Source organism: Cupressus sempervirens, chromosome 7 (assembly GCF_028749045.1).
Source record: "Cupressus sempervirens isolate cs-2001-9-10 chromosome 7, ASM2874904v1, whole genome shotgun sequence".
NCBI lineage: Eukaryota > Viridiplantae > Streptophyta > Pinopsida > Cupressales > Cupressaceae > Cupressus > Cupressus sempervirens.
Window position 1 is genome coordinate 894,835,680 of NC_143124.1, and position 14,953 is coordinate 894,850,632.

Here is a 14,953-nt window from a genome sequence, read left to right on the forward strand (position 1 = left end):
TTGAATAGAATTCTGGGACACTTGATGCTTAATGAATCTGCCCAAGCCTTTAGCCATGATGATGAATAGATATGGGGAGAGAGGGTCACCCCGACAGAGGCCTCTAGAAGCACCAAATAGTTGAGAAGGTTGACCATTAATAAGAACAGAAAAAGAGGCAGAAGTAACACAACTCATAATCCAACTCACCCAGTCAGAGCTAAATCCAAAAGAAAGAAGAATACTCCTTAGGAAGCTCCATTTAACTCTATCGTAGGCCTTAGCCATATCCAGCTTAACAAACATGGCTCTCTCCCTTGAAGTAGCCATAGAGTGAATAGCCTCAGTAGCAATAACCACCCCATCCAAAATTTGTCTGTCAGCAACAAAACCACCTTGTTCTTCTGAGATAATAATGGGAAGCCACCTTTTCAATCTCTCAGCAATCAACTTAGTAATAACTTTGTAAACCACATTACATAAGGCAATTGGTCTAAAAAACTCCAATTGATTAGTACCCTCTCTCTTAGGAATAAGAGTCAAGAATGTAGAGTTCAAAGCTCGAAGCATCTGCTTGCTAGCATAGGATTCTTTAACCACCTCTGACAAATCATGATTAATGATGTCCCAAAATTCCTAAAAGAATTCAACTGGAAAGCCATCAGGACCAGGAGCCTTCCCCTTAGGCATGCCAAAGACCACCTCCTCCAGCTCTTCCAAAGAAATAGGACGCATGAGATAATCATTCATTTCCTGAGTGATAAGGGAAGGAATATAGGACAAAATAAGATTTTCTTCATTATCAGCAGGAGAAGAGTCCTCAGAGAAGAGGGTAGAGAAGTACCAAATAGCCTCCTGGAACAAAGCTGGCAAGGAATTCAGTTGGATATCTTGAGAATTAACCAAAGAAGAGATAGTGCTCTGATTCTGACGAGATTGCACTATTTTATGGAAAAAGGCAATGTTACGATCACCTTCCTGGAGCCAATCAACTCTAGCCTTTTGCTTCCAAAAAATTTCCTCTCGAAGTTCCCATTCATCTAGAGCTCTAGAAGCAAGGGATTCAGCCTTGCCAAGATCCTTTGAGAAACCTCGATCTCTAATCTCCCTTGTGATGACATCAAGATCTTCTTGAGCAAGCCTCTTCATAAAGTGAAGGTTCCCAAAGCATTCCCTTCCATATCTTGAGCTTCCTTTTAACATATTAAAGCCTTTTAGAAAATGAGAACATTGTAGTACCATATGCAGGAGCACCATCTTTCCACCAACAGAAAACACAATCATGAAGAGAGGAGTCCCGAAGCCACATCAACTGGAACTTAAAAGGAGGATGCTTTGGAACATAAGCCCCTATAGCAAAAAATTTGATTGGCCAATGATCTGAACCCCTCCAATCAAGGATTTCTGAAGAGATAGTAAGGGTGCCACTAACCTAGAAGCAAGAAACAAGAAATCTATCCAGACGTTCTGAGATAGCAGCAACACTAGTCCTGCGATTATTCCAGGTATAGAGACCATTCGAAGGCTTAACATCAGAGAGATGCAAAAGAGATATATGTTGCCGAAGAAGAGCAGAAGAAGGCCCCAATCTAGCCAAACCACCATGCTTCTCCTCCAGACTTAAAACTGAATTGAAGTCCCCTGCTAACACCCAAGGATGATAAGGATGACAATTTCTAACATATTGAATATGTTCCCAAAGTTCCTCCTTTCCCACAAGATCAACAGGTGCATACACATTAGTAACCATGATTACCTCTCCTGAGTCTAGAGCAGAAGCTACCATAGAGAGAGCTGAGTGAGAAGACATCCAGCCAAGAGGAGAAATTTTTTGAGGATCCCAAAATATAGCTAAACCACCCGCACTGCCTGTTGCCCCAACACACTGGCATTGGCCACGAGACCAAATACTAGAGGCATGTTGGACCATAGACTCCACAGAGAGCTTAGTCTCTTGGATACAAAAAACTCAGGGCTATGATCAACCACCAAGTTATGAATAGCCTTTTGTCTAGGGATGCTATTCAACCCCCTTACATTCCATGAGAGAATAATCATCATTGGGTAGAATTGGGAAAATGAGAATCCAAAGGTTTCACTGAACCAGACTCAATCAATATATCTCCTGTGAGTTTAATCTTCTCTTGGTTTGTTTTGCGCCCACTCCTTAGAGGAGGAGTAGAAGAAGCCCGCTTAAAGGGTCGAGACATCAACCCCAAGGGGAGAGGAGAACCCTTGCCCTTACTTGATGGTAGCACATCCTTAACCAAGTTAGCTAAAACAACATCATTATCCTCCAACACTGCAGGAGTCACCAGAGCCTCTGTCACAAGAGCTACAGGGACCTCATAGTTCTGATATACTACAACTTGTGATGCCCCACAAGCATCATTAGGAATAGATCACTCATCTGGGCAAACTGGATTAGAAGAGATAGGAGGAGGAATACCCTCCTCTAGAACCATACTATCCAGCACCTCAAAGCGGTTAAAACCTGAATCAGATAATCTTTCTTTCAAAGGCCTCTTTTGACCACGACCCTTAGCACGAGGGCGAATATGGGTAAATCCATCCTTATCCTGCATTTGAGCCTTACCCTTACCTATAACATCTAGCGGATTCATCCCCTTGGTAGTATTAGCCATTTGAGATTGTCCTTTCCCTGTAGTATTTGCCAAACCACCAGTATTGCCAGCTGTAGAACCATCCACTCCTTTGAAACTTGAGTTACGGGGGCACTGACGCAGCAAATGACCATACTCATGACAAATCCGACAACGGAAAGGGAGAGATTCATAATCTAACTGCTGCACCCAAGAAAAATCCCCCATACAAATTTCCAAAGAATCTGGTAATGGGTTATTCAAATTAATTTCAACACAAATTCTAGCATAAGAAATAACCTTTTTATCGAGGGATTGATGTGCGATTGCAGCTGGCTTCCCCAACAAAGCAGCAAGTGTCGAAGGATGTCTTCACGCCAAAATTCCAAGGGAAGACGAGGCAAGCAAACCCAAACTGGCACTGTTGCAGGGAGATCCTCAGCAGAATTAAAACCTGAATGCCAAGGTTTGACAAATAACCCCCACATGGTTGTAGAAAAAGGGCCTCCTTTAAAAACACGATCCCGATCAGACATGCAAGAGAATACAACAAAAAAATAACTATTCCCCGCCAACATAATCTCCATATCGCCTTCCACCTGCCATGAGCGGCAGATCCATGCCTCAAGAGCGGATAGGGAAATCCGGATTCCAAGAAATTTGCATATCAAAGCATGCTTGGTCCAATAATCAATGTCCTCCATTACAGCCGTTGGAGGAATAACCAGAATAGGGCGATCATGGCTACACGGAAAACAACCATTAACTTTTTTTTAGCTTGGAGCTCTCCCCTGAATAAAACGATTCAGATCGCATTGCATGCATAGTTGGAGAAGAACCATCTGTTCTCACCAACGGAGAAGAAATCCCAGGCCCTGCCATGCAAACAATAAAACCCCAATCCAAAATTGACTGCAGAAGATATCCAAAAACACCGACACAAATTATGTCCAGTAGCTAGCAATCCAAACAGAACAGAAAAATAGTAAAGATCAAACACCAAGAACAGGCTAGGGGAAAAACCCTAGCCCAGCCGGCAACCAACACTTCTCCACATTCTCAATAGTAGTAGTATTCACAATATTCTAAAAAAAATTCAACACCAATTTTCTCCTTCACATATTGTGAAAATATATTATAAAATATATATTTTGAAATTAATTTATATTTAATCTTTATAAAAAACATCAAATTTATTTACATAAAAAATAATTGTCACTAATAAATATAATTTATGCATTTTATGATTTTGTTCTCAACTATATTATCCAATGAATATTTTACTATCCACACAACTATTGCATATCATATGGTAAAATGTTGGTATTTATTATATTTTGAAATTGTTAAAACTATACTTTTATTCCCTTTTTTTCCCTTTGTTGATCTCACAAATTCTTAATTATTATTAGGGGAAGAGCACCAATAGTGTCCATAACTAACTACACACACCTAGATATTCCTAAATGACATTTCAGATTTTGATGATTATTTTTTGGTTGTCTTTATGTGCAACTTAACTGGTTTTAGATAATATTTCAATTTCTACGTATTAATGATACACATTATGAGATTTGTTATGTGTGAAAGGGTTAAAAAAGTGGTCATTTGAAAGTGTCACACAATTCATGTTTGAAGATGTTCCAATAGTAGCCCACTCAAAATCACTAGCATTGGTGGACCATTGTCTAGTAGTGGTGCACAAATGTCCAAGTAATGGTGCACAAATGAACCTAAAAAGCTAAAATTAGACCCAAAAAAAGAGCAACTATCGGGGGGTAAGTGTACAATTACTGTTAGTGGGCCCAATAATTGTGACTTTTTGTCATTTTTACCCCCCAATTACTACTATTAAAAAAGAGCCCCAAAAATGAAAACACACATACTAATAGTTGATCACACATGCACTATAGTCCATCATTTTTAGCTTTTTTGGTTGGGGTTATTGAGACATTTCACAAAGACTACTAAGACATTTGGTCACAAGTTTTGACATTTTCGAGTGAACGAATATTAGTGCAAAAACATATCATGTATCAAGCGATACTTTTGAAACACCACTTTTTAAACACTTTGTACTTGACGATCTCCACAGAGAGATCCGTGAGTACCCAAAAGTCAAAACTTTAGCTTTAAGCTCTTAACTCACCTACTAAGATACACCGAAAAATGTTAAAACTCAACTCGCAATTTAGTAATTCTATGTATGCAAAGTTAACCTAGATAACTGCTAATCATCTCCCTGAACTTATTGAAACACAATTTAATACTATACTTTTCACTTAATATTAATGCAATATTCAAAATGTCCCCAAGTCTCTCTAGTAAATATGTTTTAACTACAACTGACCGACCATAATAACTATTAATTTTTATTATTATAATAATATTATAGGTACGCTCAAATAGTCTCAATTCCTTCTACCAACTTCCTTCTCCTCTATGCTAATCTAAAATGCCTACCTAAAATTCCCTTTAGCTTAAAAAAACAAGATTGCCTTATTTTAATAGTTGAAGGACACTTTAATCGTATTTAGACATCAAAACAGTCCTCCTCGGACCCTGTTTTTTAATTTGCTATTTCAGACATTTTCGAAAGCTGCTTTTTTAATTACATTGCACATTGTTCTGCAATGTAATGTTAAGTTCCACGTTGTAAATGGCTTCTCCTTGTACTCGAGTACCTTAATGCTTTTATTCTATCATAGACTGCTGGATTATTAGGTAGATGGGCGTACATTCTTTTGTTTTTAAGCTTTTTAGAACGTCCATTATTATAACTACTTGGAAAAGTGGCACCTTCCCTAGTCCCTCTTCTTTACTCAAAGGACTTCATCCTGCCACGCAGGGAATCTATTTTGTTAGAGGAAGTCCAGGGATGAGATTGAACTAAATGCCAAATCATAATTGGGTTAGTCCTTAATTTTTTTTTTTTTCTTTCTTTTCAGCAATTAAGTATGCTGTTCTTTCTTTTTGTAATTTATTGGCTTTCTTCAATAAAAAAATCATAATCAACTCCACCGTAACTTTCTCATTTCCATCATTTTGGGTGGAGAGAGTGAAAGAGTGTTTGCCATCTAGGGGAACAATATAGTAGGGGATAGCCGCTAATGTTCTCAATTCTTACTCATAAAAAGTTGTCAAAAAAATAGTTCATGTACTAATAGTTGATCACACATGTACACATAGTTGATCAATTTTTGGCTTTCATGGTTGCTGATTGGTCTATTGGGGGTGAACATGTTCCATGTGAATGTTTTAAAATAACACTTTTAGACCACCTTCAATGAGTTCTACAAAGAGCTCCATAAATGTGGAAAAGCCGAAAGGTTAGCTTTAAGCTCTTCACTCAAATACAAAAGTTCATCGAATAAATTGGTGAAATTTGAAATACGGATTAGGAGTTCAAGGTGCGTGGAGTTAGCTTGGGTGGCTATTGGGTTGTCCCCCCTAGTCATTATAACAAATATTGTATATCTAAGATCTAAAATGATACATTAGATTTTGACATTTTTTTCCCTTAATTGTCTTCATAAGAACTTAATTGCTTAAACCTATTATTAAGACTTATGGGTACTATAGGTTGTGAGATTTGATATGACACTACGGTAAAAAAGAGGTCATTTAAAAGTATCTCCCACTTCCCACTTAAGATGCTCCAATAACCTTGCATTAAAGCTCCTAAAAAATTGCCAAAATTTATGAACAAATGTCCCAATAGTTGTGTACAATGGGTACAAATCAAGTTGTACTTTCCAATAAAAGTTCAAAACAATCTAACTACTAGTGTACAAGTGAAGGGCTATTGGTACATGTGAAATTTATTACCGTGTTTTTAGTAAACATTTTTTTTTGAAAATTTCTTTAAAGCTAGTAAGTCGAGGGTTGGTGAGCAAGGACATGTAAGTCATGCTCTTTCCCTAACCTTAATTTGTTACCAAGTTAACCAATTATCTTTTCACCATTTTAGATGAAGTTAGTAGATTGATCAAGGCTCATTGAGTGTTTATCAATTAGAGGTAGACACAATTCTTGTGTCTTTAAGATCTACATTATGTTTGGATTTGACTTCACCTTTATTCAAAGGAAACATATTTGTCATAAATGTAATCATACTTCTACGCTTCACGACTGCCTTTTGTTTCTAGACATGATTGTGTAACTTTTTTTTACATCAATAAAACCACACATTTAAGTACAATCAAATTCAAAAACTAACAATGTTAGATTTATTAAAACTAATCTAGATCCTAATAAATCAAGTCGTAGTACATTGATTAAGGATATTAAATTTCTACAATCTTTAATGGGAGACATTGCTTGATTTTGGATTACCTAAGTCGAATTTGTAATATAAATTAAAATTAATGATATCAAATTTCCAGAACCCACACTCTATATTTGTTTATGTATGAAATTTTCTTAAGCCCATTCTTTATCACAATCTTTGACACACCATTAAAATGTAATGTAAGATTGATTGTGTATACTTTTTTTAATCTTCAAAACTATGAGACATACTCTTGAACTATTGTCACATACTCTTACACGATGATAATAGAAGAGAGCTCATATACCATGAGCTAAATCAAGATGTGATCATAAATGTCTTATAATCCAATTCACAAATCAAAGTAAGAAACAAGTTAGCATTGTCCCAATTTTGTCTTCAATATTTTACTTCCATTTTGAGATGATTGTCTCCTTTGGTTTTATGCGCTGAGAGTGTGTCTAAATTGGAAGTTAGTGGGCACGGGAGGTTTAGACAGAAATAAGGGAAGGAATTTGGCTTTTATAAACCTAAAAACAGCTCACAATTGTCATTAGCTCCTCAAAATCCTATCAAGCAGCCACGTTATTTGTAGGACTACTTACAATATCCATCTCTTCATCTCTTCATCTTGATTTATGACCCACCAATTAAGGCTTGTGTATGACTTTGTGAAGCCACTTAACCCCCAACGATAGCACCATCAATACAAACAAAAATCAGACCTTTTTTTGTACTAGGTACTCTCCCGTAGATAGATGCTTAAAACAGTTAAATTAAGATTATGTTTATGACCCAACCAATATTTCTTCTTCTCTCCTTCCTTGTAACGGCCCTTTGAAATTATTTGTGCGGTCAAGGAAGGCTTTTACCCGAGTGGGGTGGGGGCGTAACCGGGGTTGATGGGGGAGAGTCAGAGATAAGGAAGGGAGGGAGGAAGATAAGAAATGAGTTGGGCTTTTGATTTTCTGTGTAATTTAGTGCAGTGGCGTGCTCGGAGAAAGAGCAAATTCATCATCATTTGATTCGATGCGTTTGTTTTCAGGTTTCGTCTTTTTATACCGGGGAAGCTCGTTGAAATTGTTCAACTCCACGTCCCGTTCAAACAAGGCTAAAAACAACAATAAAAACTGAGCGTACAGCATTCCAGAGTGTGTTCATACGGGCTCTGTTTACGCATCCCAAGGAGGCAAGAAAAAGATTGGTTCAGTTTTGGGGATACCCATGTGCATAGGAGTAGAGCGTAGTTTCAAACATGGCAAACTTCATCGACGGGATTCGAAACGCGGACGTCTGGTTTGCTGAGTTTAACGACTGAGTAGGAGGAAATCTGTGTTGGTGGTGTCGGCCATGGCGAACAACGAGTACGAACAATCGCAGAGGGTAAATAAATGAAGAGTTTGTGATGTTCTTTTATGTTTATTTTGTATGGGGGTGGATTTTTTGTGGTTTATGATGGTTTTTTTTGTTTTGTTTTGGTGGTGTAGCAGATGGAGTCTTATAAGGCTATGCTGGATGAAGAATGGTACATGGCGGCACCGGCAGCAGCCGGTGGTCAGGAGAGCTCTCTCATGGAGGAGCTTGCATATTCATCATTGGCCGGTGGTCAGGAGAGCGCTTCCACCGTCTTTAGCCTGGATCCGAATCGCCTGCAATCTTTCATGTCCTTTGCACCCAGAAGAAAACATAACCAGCAACATCAACATCAGCATCAGCAGCAGCAGCAGCAGCACCAGCACCATGTGACCAACGGCTTGGGTGGAATGCTGGAGACGGGGGTGCATTTTGATGGCAATGTGGGATTTCTGGGAAGCCTTAATGGCCCTGGTATGAGTACATTTGGGGGCACCATTGAAGGCGCTGGTGGTATGGTGAATACTAATGCAAATGTCAGTAATGGCGCGTTTTATAACCAGGGTCATATGGGCGTAGCCCCCTGTGGTATGCAGCCGCCCAATATTTTCTGCCTTCCCAGCCCCCAGGCTCAGATTTTAAGCCCCCGTCTGCAATTTGGGGGCGGCGAGTATGGGCTTAGTGAAGTAGATAGTGGGTTGAATGGGCTTAGTGTTCCCAGGTCCAACAGGTCCAAGGTTCAAATCCCGCTGGAGGTCGGACCCCCTCTTCAGCCGCCTACGCTGTTCCAGAAACGGGCAGCTGCTCTGCGGCAAAGCTCTTCCCTCGCGCCGCCATTGCTGCCCTTGCCCAAATCGAGCTCTTCCCCTGCCCCTGATGAAGAGAGCCCCAGTACTGCCCGCGGGAAGCGCCGGTCGCCTGGGCAGGGCGATGAAGAACACGGGCAGCAACAACACCAGAACCAGCAGATGGAGGATAATATGGACGAGAGTGGCGGTGGGTCAGGGCTGCTTTACGAGACGGACGATGCGAAGGCGGATCAGGGCACGGGCAGGGCGCAGGACGGGCATGGCCCAGCGGCAGGGCAGGTGGATAAAGGGAAGAAAAAGGGGCTTCCTGCCAAGAATCTCATGGCAGAAAGGAGGCGCAGAAAGAAGCTCAATGACCGGCTTTACATGCTTCGTTCCGTAGTTCCCAAGATATCAAAGGTAAAATGAATGGGATTGGGATTGGGGATTTGCTCTGCCCCACAGGCAATTATTGGAAGTATAGTTTCCTTTAGGCTTATGTAATCTTTTTGATTTTTGATTCAGAACTGTTGATGTGGACCATGGGGTTCCGTTTCTTTTCTTTTCTTCTTCTTTTGTTACTGTAGATGGACAGGGCTTCCATTCTGGGCGATGCGATCGAGTATTTAAAGGAGCTTTTGCAGCGGATCAATGATCTTCATACGGAGCTCGAAGGAAATGGTAATGGGAGCGTAAGCGGAAGTGCAGTTGCAGAGAGAGGGGCGGGTCTTTTGCCTTCCAACTCGCCGTTTCAGCCCGTTACGCCTTCAACGCCTCCGCTTATTCCTTGCCGTGTCAAGGAAGAATGTCCTTTGCCCCTGCCCGCTCATTCAGATGCAGAATCACAGCCTGCCCGGGTATGTACGTGATCCCGTTTCATACGTTTTTTTTGCCAACTTCTTCTCAAATCATGTTGTAAAATTCAACAATTTGCTGTAAATCTCAACATCCAAATATAAAATGAAACATTTGTTGGATGAGGACTCTCTCAGACTCAGACCCAAACTTTATACAATCTAAGGGGCAAACACTATCTAGACAAACAGTGTTGCCCCGAACTGTGTTTGAATCAGAGGCTTACAGAAAGTAAACAAAATTCTGCCGGTTAACAGTGAAATATTCTGTTTCTCAGTATTTGTAAATGCCAAACTCTTCTGACCTCTCGTCTGCTTGATTAAACTCCCCACCATTATTGTGCATAGATTCTGGTGCTCGCTGTGTGAGATTATGCACTGATTAGGGAAAACTATGTACAATAATGTCAAGGACTGCGAAAATCACGTCTACCATCCTATCCAAAATTTGCGCATCTCATTATTATTCAGCCATCTTTTTCCATTCTTGCTCTAAACCCTTCCTTTCTTGTTCTAAACCATTATGAAAATGTATCTTTCTTCAATTCCAAAAGCTCTTAACTTAAAAAAAGAAAAGAATTTTACACACTTCTGGCCTATTTGGAAATTTGTGAATATTGACATGCTTCCTTTCATTTTAAAAGATTGAACCTAGGTTTTAAAAATTTGTATTCTTTGTAAGTTTTAAGAATATTCTAAGCTCAGGATATGAAATTAATTATATATCTTATTGAGTTTGAACGATCTTTCTTTAAGAAAATAATTTTTTAGTCAATTTGATTAGAACTAGTCAACTTTTTAGTTTAATGTAACTTGGATGCTAAATTCTGAGAGTTAGGTTCTATTTTTCTGTAGGTGGAGGTGAAGACAAGGGATGGAAGGGCATTGAACATCCACATGTTCTGTGCAAGACGGCCGGGATTGCTCCTGTCTACCATGAGAGCTCTGGATGAGCTGGGGCTTGATGTTCAGCAAGCAGTTATCAGCTGCTTCAATGGCTTCGCTCTTGATGTTTTTCGAGCCGAGGTAATTAATTATATCGTTTATCTGTTTTGCCTATCTGCTTGTCGACTATCTGCCAGTCTCATAAACTGTTTTACCTCATAGAGGTTATTAAAAACATACGATCACTCTTATGCTTGTTCTCCTTATCTGTTTGTTGCCTATCTGCAAGCCTTATAAACTGTTTAACCTCATAGACATTCTTAAAAACACTCATTCAATCTTATACACGCTCTACTTATCTGTTTGTTGACTGTCCGCGAGGCCCATAAACTGTTTAATCTCATAGACATTATTAAAAACAGTCATTCAATCTTACACTTGTTTTACTCATCTATATGTTAACTATTTGCTCTCATAAACTGTTTTAACCTTATAGATGTTATTAAAAACATACATTCAATCTATACTTGTTCTGCTTGTCTGTTTCTTTTTTACTATTTGCGAGTCTCATAAGCTGTATAACCTCATAGGTTATTAAAAACGTACATTCAATCTATATTTGCTTTACTTATTTATTTGCGAGTCCCATAAACTGTTTGACCTCATAGACATTATTAAAAACATTCATTCAATCTTATATTTGTTCTACTTATCTGTATGTTATTTGCTGAATCTCATAAATTGTTTAAGCTCATAGACATTATTGAAACCATACATTCATTCATTCAATCTATCCTTGTGTGTTCTGTCAACTTTTTCCCTTACAGCAATGTAGAGGAGGGGAAGTGGCACCAGAGGAGATAAAAGCAGTACTTCTACATACAGCAAGCACTCAGATGGCAATTTAGCAGCACCATTAGCAGCGGTGATCAAAGAGTTGTATAGTAGCAAGCAACTAACTTTTACAGTCTACGAGCCGCACAAAGCTTATCTGATTTACCTCGTCTTTACAACTAACAAACAACATTTGCAAGCCCGGAGGGACGTTTTGTACATCGACGAAAAAGGTAGTAACTAGTTCAGTTGTTTAAGGAAAAAGGCTTTCTCAATTCTTCCAAGCCTTCTTTGTCTTTCTCGAACAAACATCGTAATAAACACGATGAAAGCCAGATTTTTACTATGTTGAAAAATGAATGTGGCGCTGGGTAACTTTAGTTAAAACAATGATAGTTGGGTAGGTAGGTTTCTGTTCACTATAACTTGGAAAATATTACTGCAGTACATCCAATAGTTGGAAACAGCAGCAGATTTCAATCTTTCTTTTTGATTTTAGGCCAAAAAGGGAAAATAACATGATTATTTCGTCTTGTAATTGGCAAAATTTTTCCGGACGTGTAGTTCAGCTAAGATTGGCATATGTTATTTTTCAATAACATACCATTTTCTCCTTTCTCTTTGGTTTTTAATGAGCGTTCAAGTAATAATGGATGTTCTGCAAAATAACTTGAAACTTTGGTTGTGTTTAATTTGTGGGTGTCCTATTTAGCAGTTGCTCAGAAAGCCTCGATGGTAGAATCATGATGAGTCTACTGTCTCGTAATAGACTAATTCTGATCTCGTGAATATAAAATTTATTATAATATATTCGACAGTGAGAATTTTCATAATTGTATTAAAAAATCTATTTCTTTATCTATAATAACAAATCTGTTTCTTTATCTATAAGATCAAATCTGTTTTTGACAAACGTTTTTATGTACGAGGTTTATCTCAGCTAACAAAAATTTCTTGGAGATGAGAGTAACATTTCAGTGAGGTTTTTGGTCGAAGGGATTTAAACCAAATTCGTCTCACTGTTAATAATGACAAGTTATTTTATAATTTGATGTGATATTTAAGATTGAATTCAGTGTTTCCATTATTATCAGAAGAAGATAATATCAACAGGGCAGCGTAATGAAATACAGCTTCCAGCAACATGTATAGGATATTTACTCCATAATTGAGAATCATTATTATCGGAATAAGCCCAAGTTTTCTGTCTTCTCATCATTGTGATTATGAAAACTCAAAGCAGGAGCTGAACAGCTTTTTAATTATTACTGGTTTGATCTTGGAGGTTGTACATTATCAGAGCGTACCATTCTTTAGCAAAAGGAACAATTTTTTAACAGTTTATTTTTTATGGTAATGAGTTCATCGCATGCCAGCACGTCTAACATGACAAGACTAGTTTACAATACAATATCAAAAGGTTGGTTGAGATATATGTCAAAAAGATAAGCTGTGAGACATGATTAGGGTGCCTAGATAACTTATTTATTTATGGAATATTCATGGCATTTTCTTGGTTAGTTTTGTTTATTTTAAATAGATTTATGTATTGATTAACAGTAAATACTAAACAGTATAGTAGTTTGTAAAATTGATTATATTAAAAAAAAATTGTTTACTTTCATGTTAGTATATATTCTATTTCTGTTTTGTAAAATTGATTATTTAAAAAAAAATTGTTTACTTTCATGTTAGTATATATTCTATTTCTGTTTCTTAATGTACATATGTTTTAATGTATTTTTTTTTGGATTCTTTTGTTATTTCTTGTATTTGAATACATGTTATTGTTCATGCCACTTTTCAAGGAACTTTGCCAATTCTTAAGAAACTTTACAATCTCTCTTTCTATATTTTTCACCACTAGATAAAAGAAGAGGAAATCGAGATAAATTGGGCAAATATGAAAGCAAATGTGTAGATTGCTCCATTATTTTTATTGATTATATGGACTTGAACTATTATAATGTAGGCATAATTCTTTCATTAATAAGTTTTATTCCAAGGCCTCTATACTTGAATGCGTAGACATGTTTCTTCTTCGTTTTACATAGAAGTACATGTCTTTAATTTACACTAAGTTTTTGTGCTTTAGATTATACATGCCTATAAATTATTTACTTATTAATTTTATAATGTATAAGAGTTAGCAACTTATTTGATTAGTGTATATTAATTCACATAATTTTTTTTGTTTGCACAATGATTTTAGTTTTTCCACCCTTTTACACTAGGACATCTTGATTGAAATGTTCAACAAATCCCTCACTCGCTTCTTCTTAATTAGGTTCTCTTTAGAATTTCTCAAAATGCAAAATTGACTTCCTTTAAACAACAAATCTCAGATGCACTTGCAACTTCGTTTTACCTCACACTCTTGTGCTTTAAAACAAAAATATAATTTTTAAAAAACCAATCCAATTTAAGCTCCATTTTATGTATTTTTTTGATGCAATGGAGCCTAGTGGGATTGATCACAAAGTGATCAATTGGTCCAAAAACCTTCTTCACTAAAGTCCTTCAACCAAATCTCTTGGTAAAGATGATCAAACGTGCAAGCTCCAATCACAAGTGCTACAAGGATGATACCAAGTTATCACAACCCTACACCCAAACAAGGAAAACCCTAGTCACTAGGGAACCCTATGAACAAGACAACTTATCACAAGTTGCTCACAATGCACAAATTGACCAGTTTTTGTAAAAGCAACCTCAAACTTCTTCAAATGCCCTAGGAAAACTCAAATACATTGGAATAGTCTATTTAGGTCACTAATGACATGAAACAATGGTTAAAACCAAACTAAGTTTTTCCACATAGTTGCTTTGTTAAATCATCCAAAAAGACTAATAGCCCTTTTTGATGAAAATAATATTTTAAAGGAAATGTCTCCACACAACCCAGGGAACAAAATTCAGTTTTGGACACCCTTTTGGGATTTACAAAATATATCGAGGCACCAAGGTTTGATGACACAAACAAATGGGCTTTTCACTTTCTTGCTTAGGCAACTAGGGCAATTAGGCCTCCATTTACAAAGTAAGTACATGTTTTAGGACTCTATCTTGCATAACAATGGTGGGAACATGTTAGGATAACCCTAGACAAGTTACAAACTTGATTCCAATCCTTGATGCCAAGTTTGGTTGGAGTTGTGGGAGATGTTGCATCCTTTCACTAGCATGCACATGGGAAATGTATGCGTAGGGCATCAAATCTCTCAACGATCCTTGCAAGTACAAACTTAAAACTACTTGCATCTTAAAATACATATCTAGTGCTAGGATTTCATCAGAGGTCGTTAAATTCCCATGGTGAAATTGTTAGGAACCTGTGTGTTCCTTCTGTTTATTTTGTTAGAGTAGTGTTGTTGGACGCATATGCTT

At 37.6% G+C, this 14,953-nt stretch overlaps 1 protein-coding gene across 2 annotated transcripts; it reads left to right on the forward strand.

The window, feature by feature from the left end:
* Nucleotides 1-7,801: 7,801 nt before the first annotated feature.
* Nucleotides 7,802-12,184, forward strand: LOC149550382 (transcription factor ICE1-like). Of its 2 annotated transcripts, none has more exons than XM_089793413.1 (5): nucleotides 7,802-8,235; nucleotides 8,340-9,413; nucleotides 9,581-9,850; nucleotides 10,703-10,873; nucleotides 11,560-12,184. In XM_089793413.1, exons 1-5 carry the CDS (start codon nucleotides 8,203-8,205, stop codon nucleotides 11,638-11,640), a joined length of 1,629 nt encoding a protein of 542 aa, XP_089649539.1. In that variant the 5' UTR covers nucleotides 7,802-8,202; the 3' UTR covers nucleotides 11,641-12,184. The 2 variants fall into 2 exon arrangements, with proteins under 2 accessions (XP_089649539.1, XP_089649540.1); XM_089793414.1 differs by having other exon boundaries at nucleotides 8,343-9,413.
* Nucleotides 12,185-14,953: the final 2,769 nt, after the last annotated feature.

Excerpts from the sequence above, each read along its gene's own strand:
- LOC149550382 (XM_089793413.1), top strand. The coding sequence starts at position 8,203 with ATGGCGAACAACGAGTACGAACAATCGCAGAGG. Across the intron at positions 9,851-10,702 it reads CAGAATCACAGCCTGCCCGG|GTGGAGGTGAAGACAAGGGA; the intron begins GTATGTACGTGA and ends ATTTTTCTGTAG. Across the intron at positions 10,874-11,559 it reads TTGATGTTTTTCGAGCCGAG|CAATGTAGAGGAGGGGAAGT; the intron begins GTAATTAATTAT and ends TTTCCCTTACAG.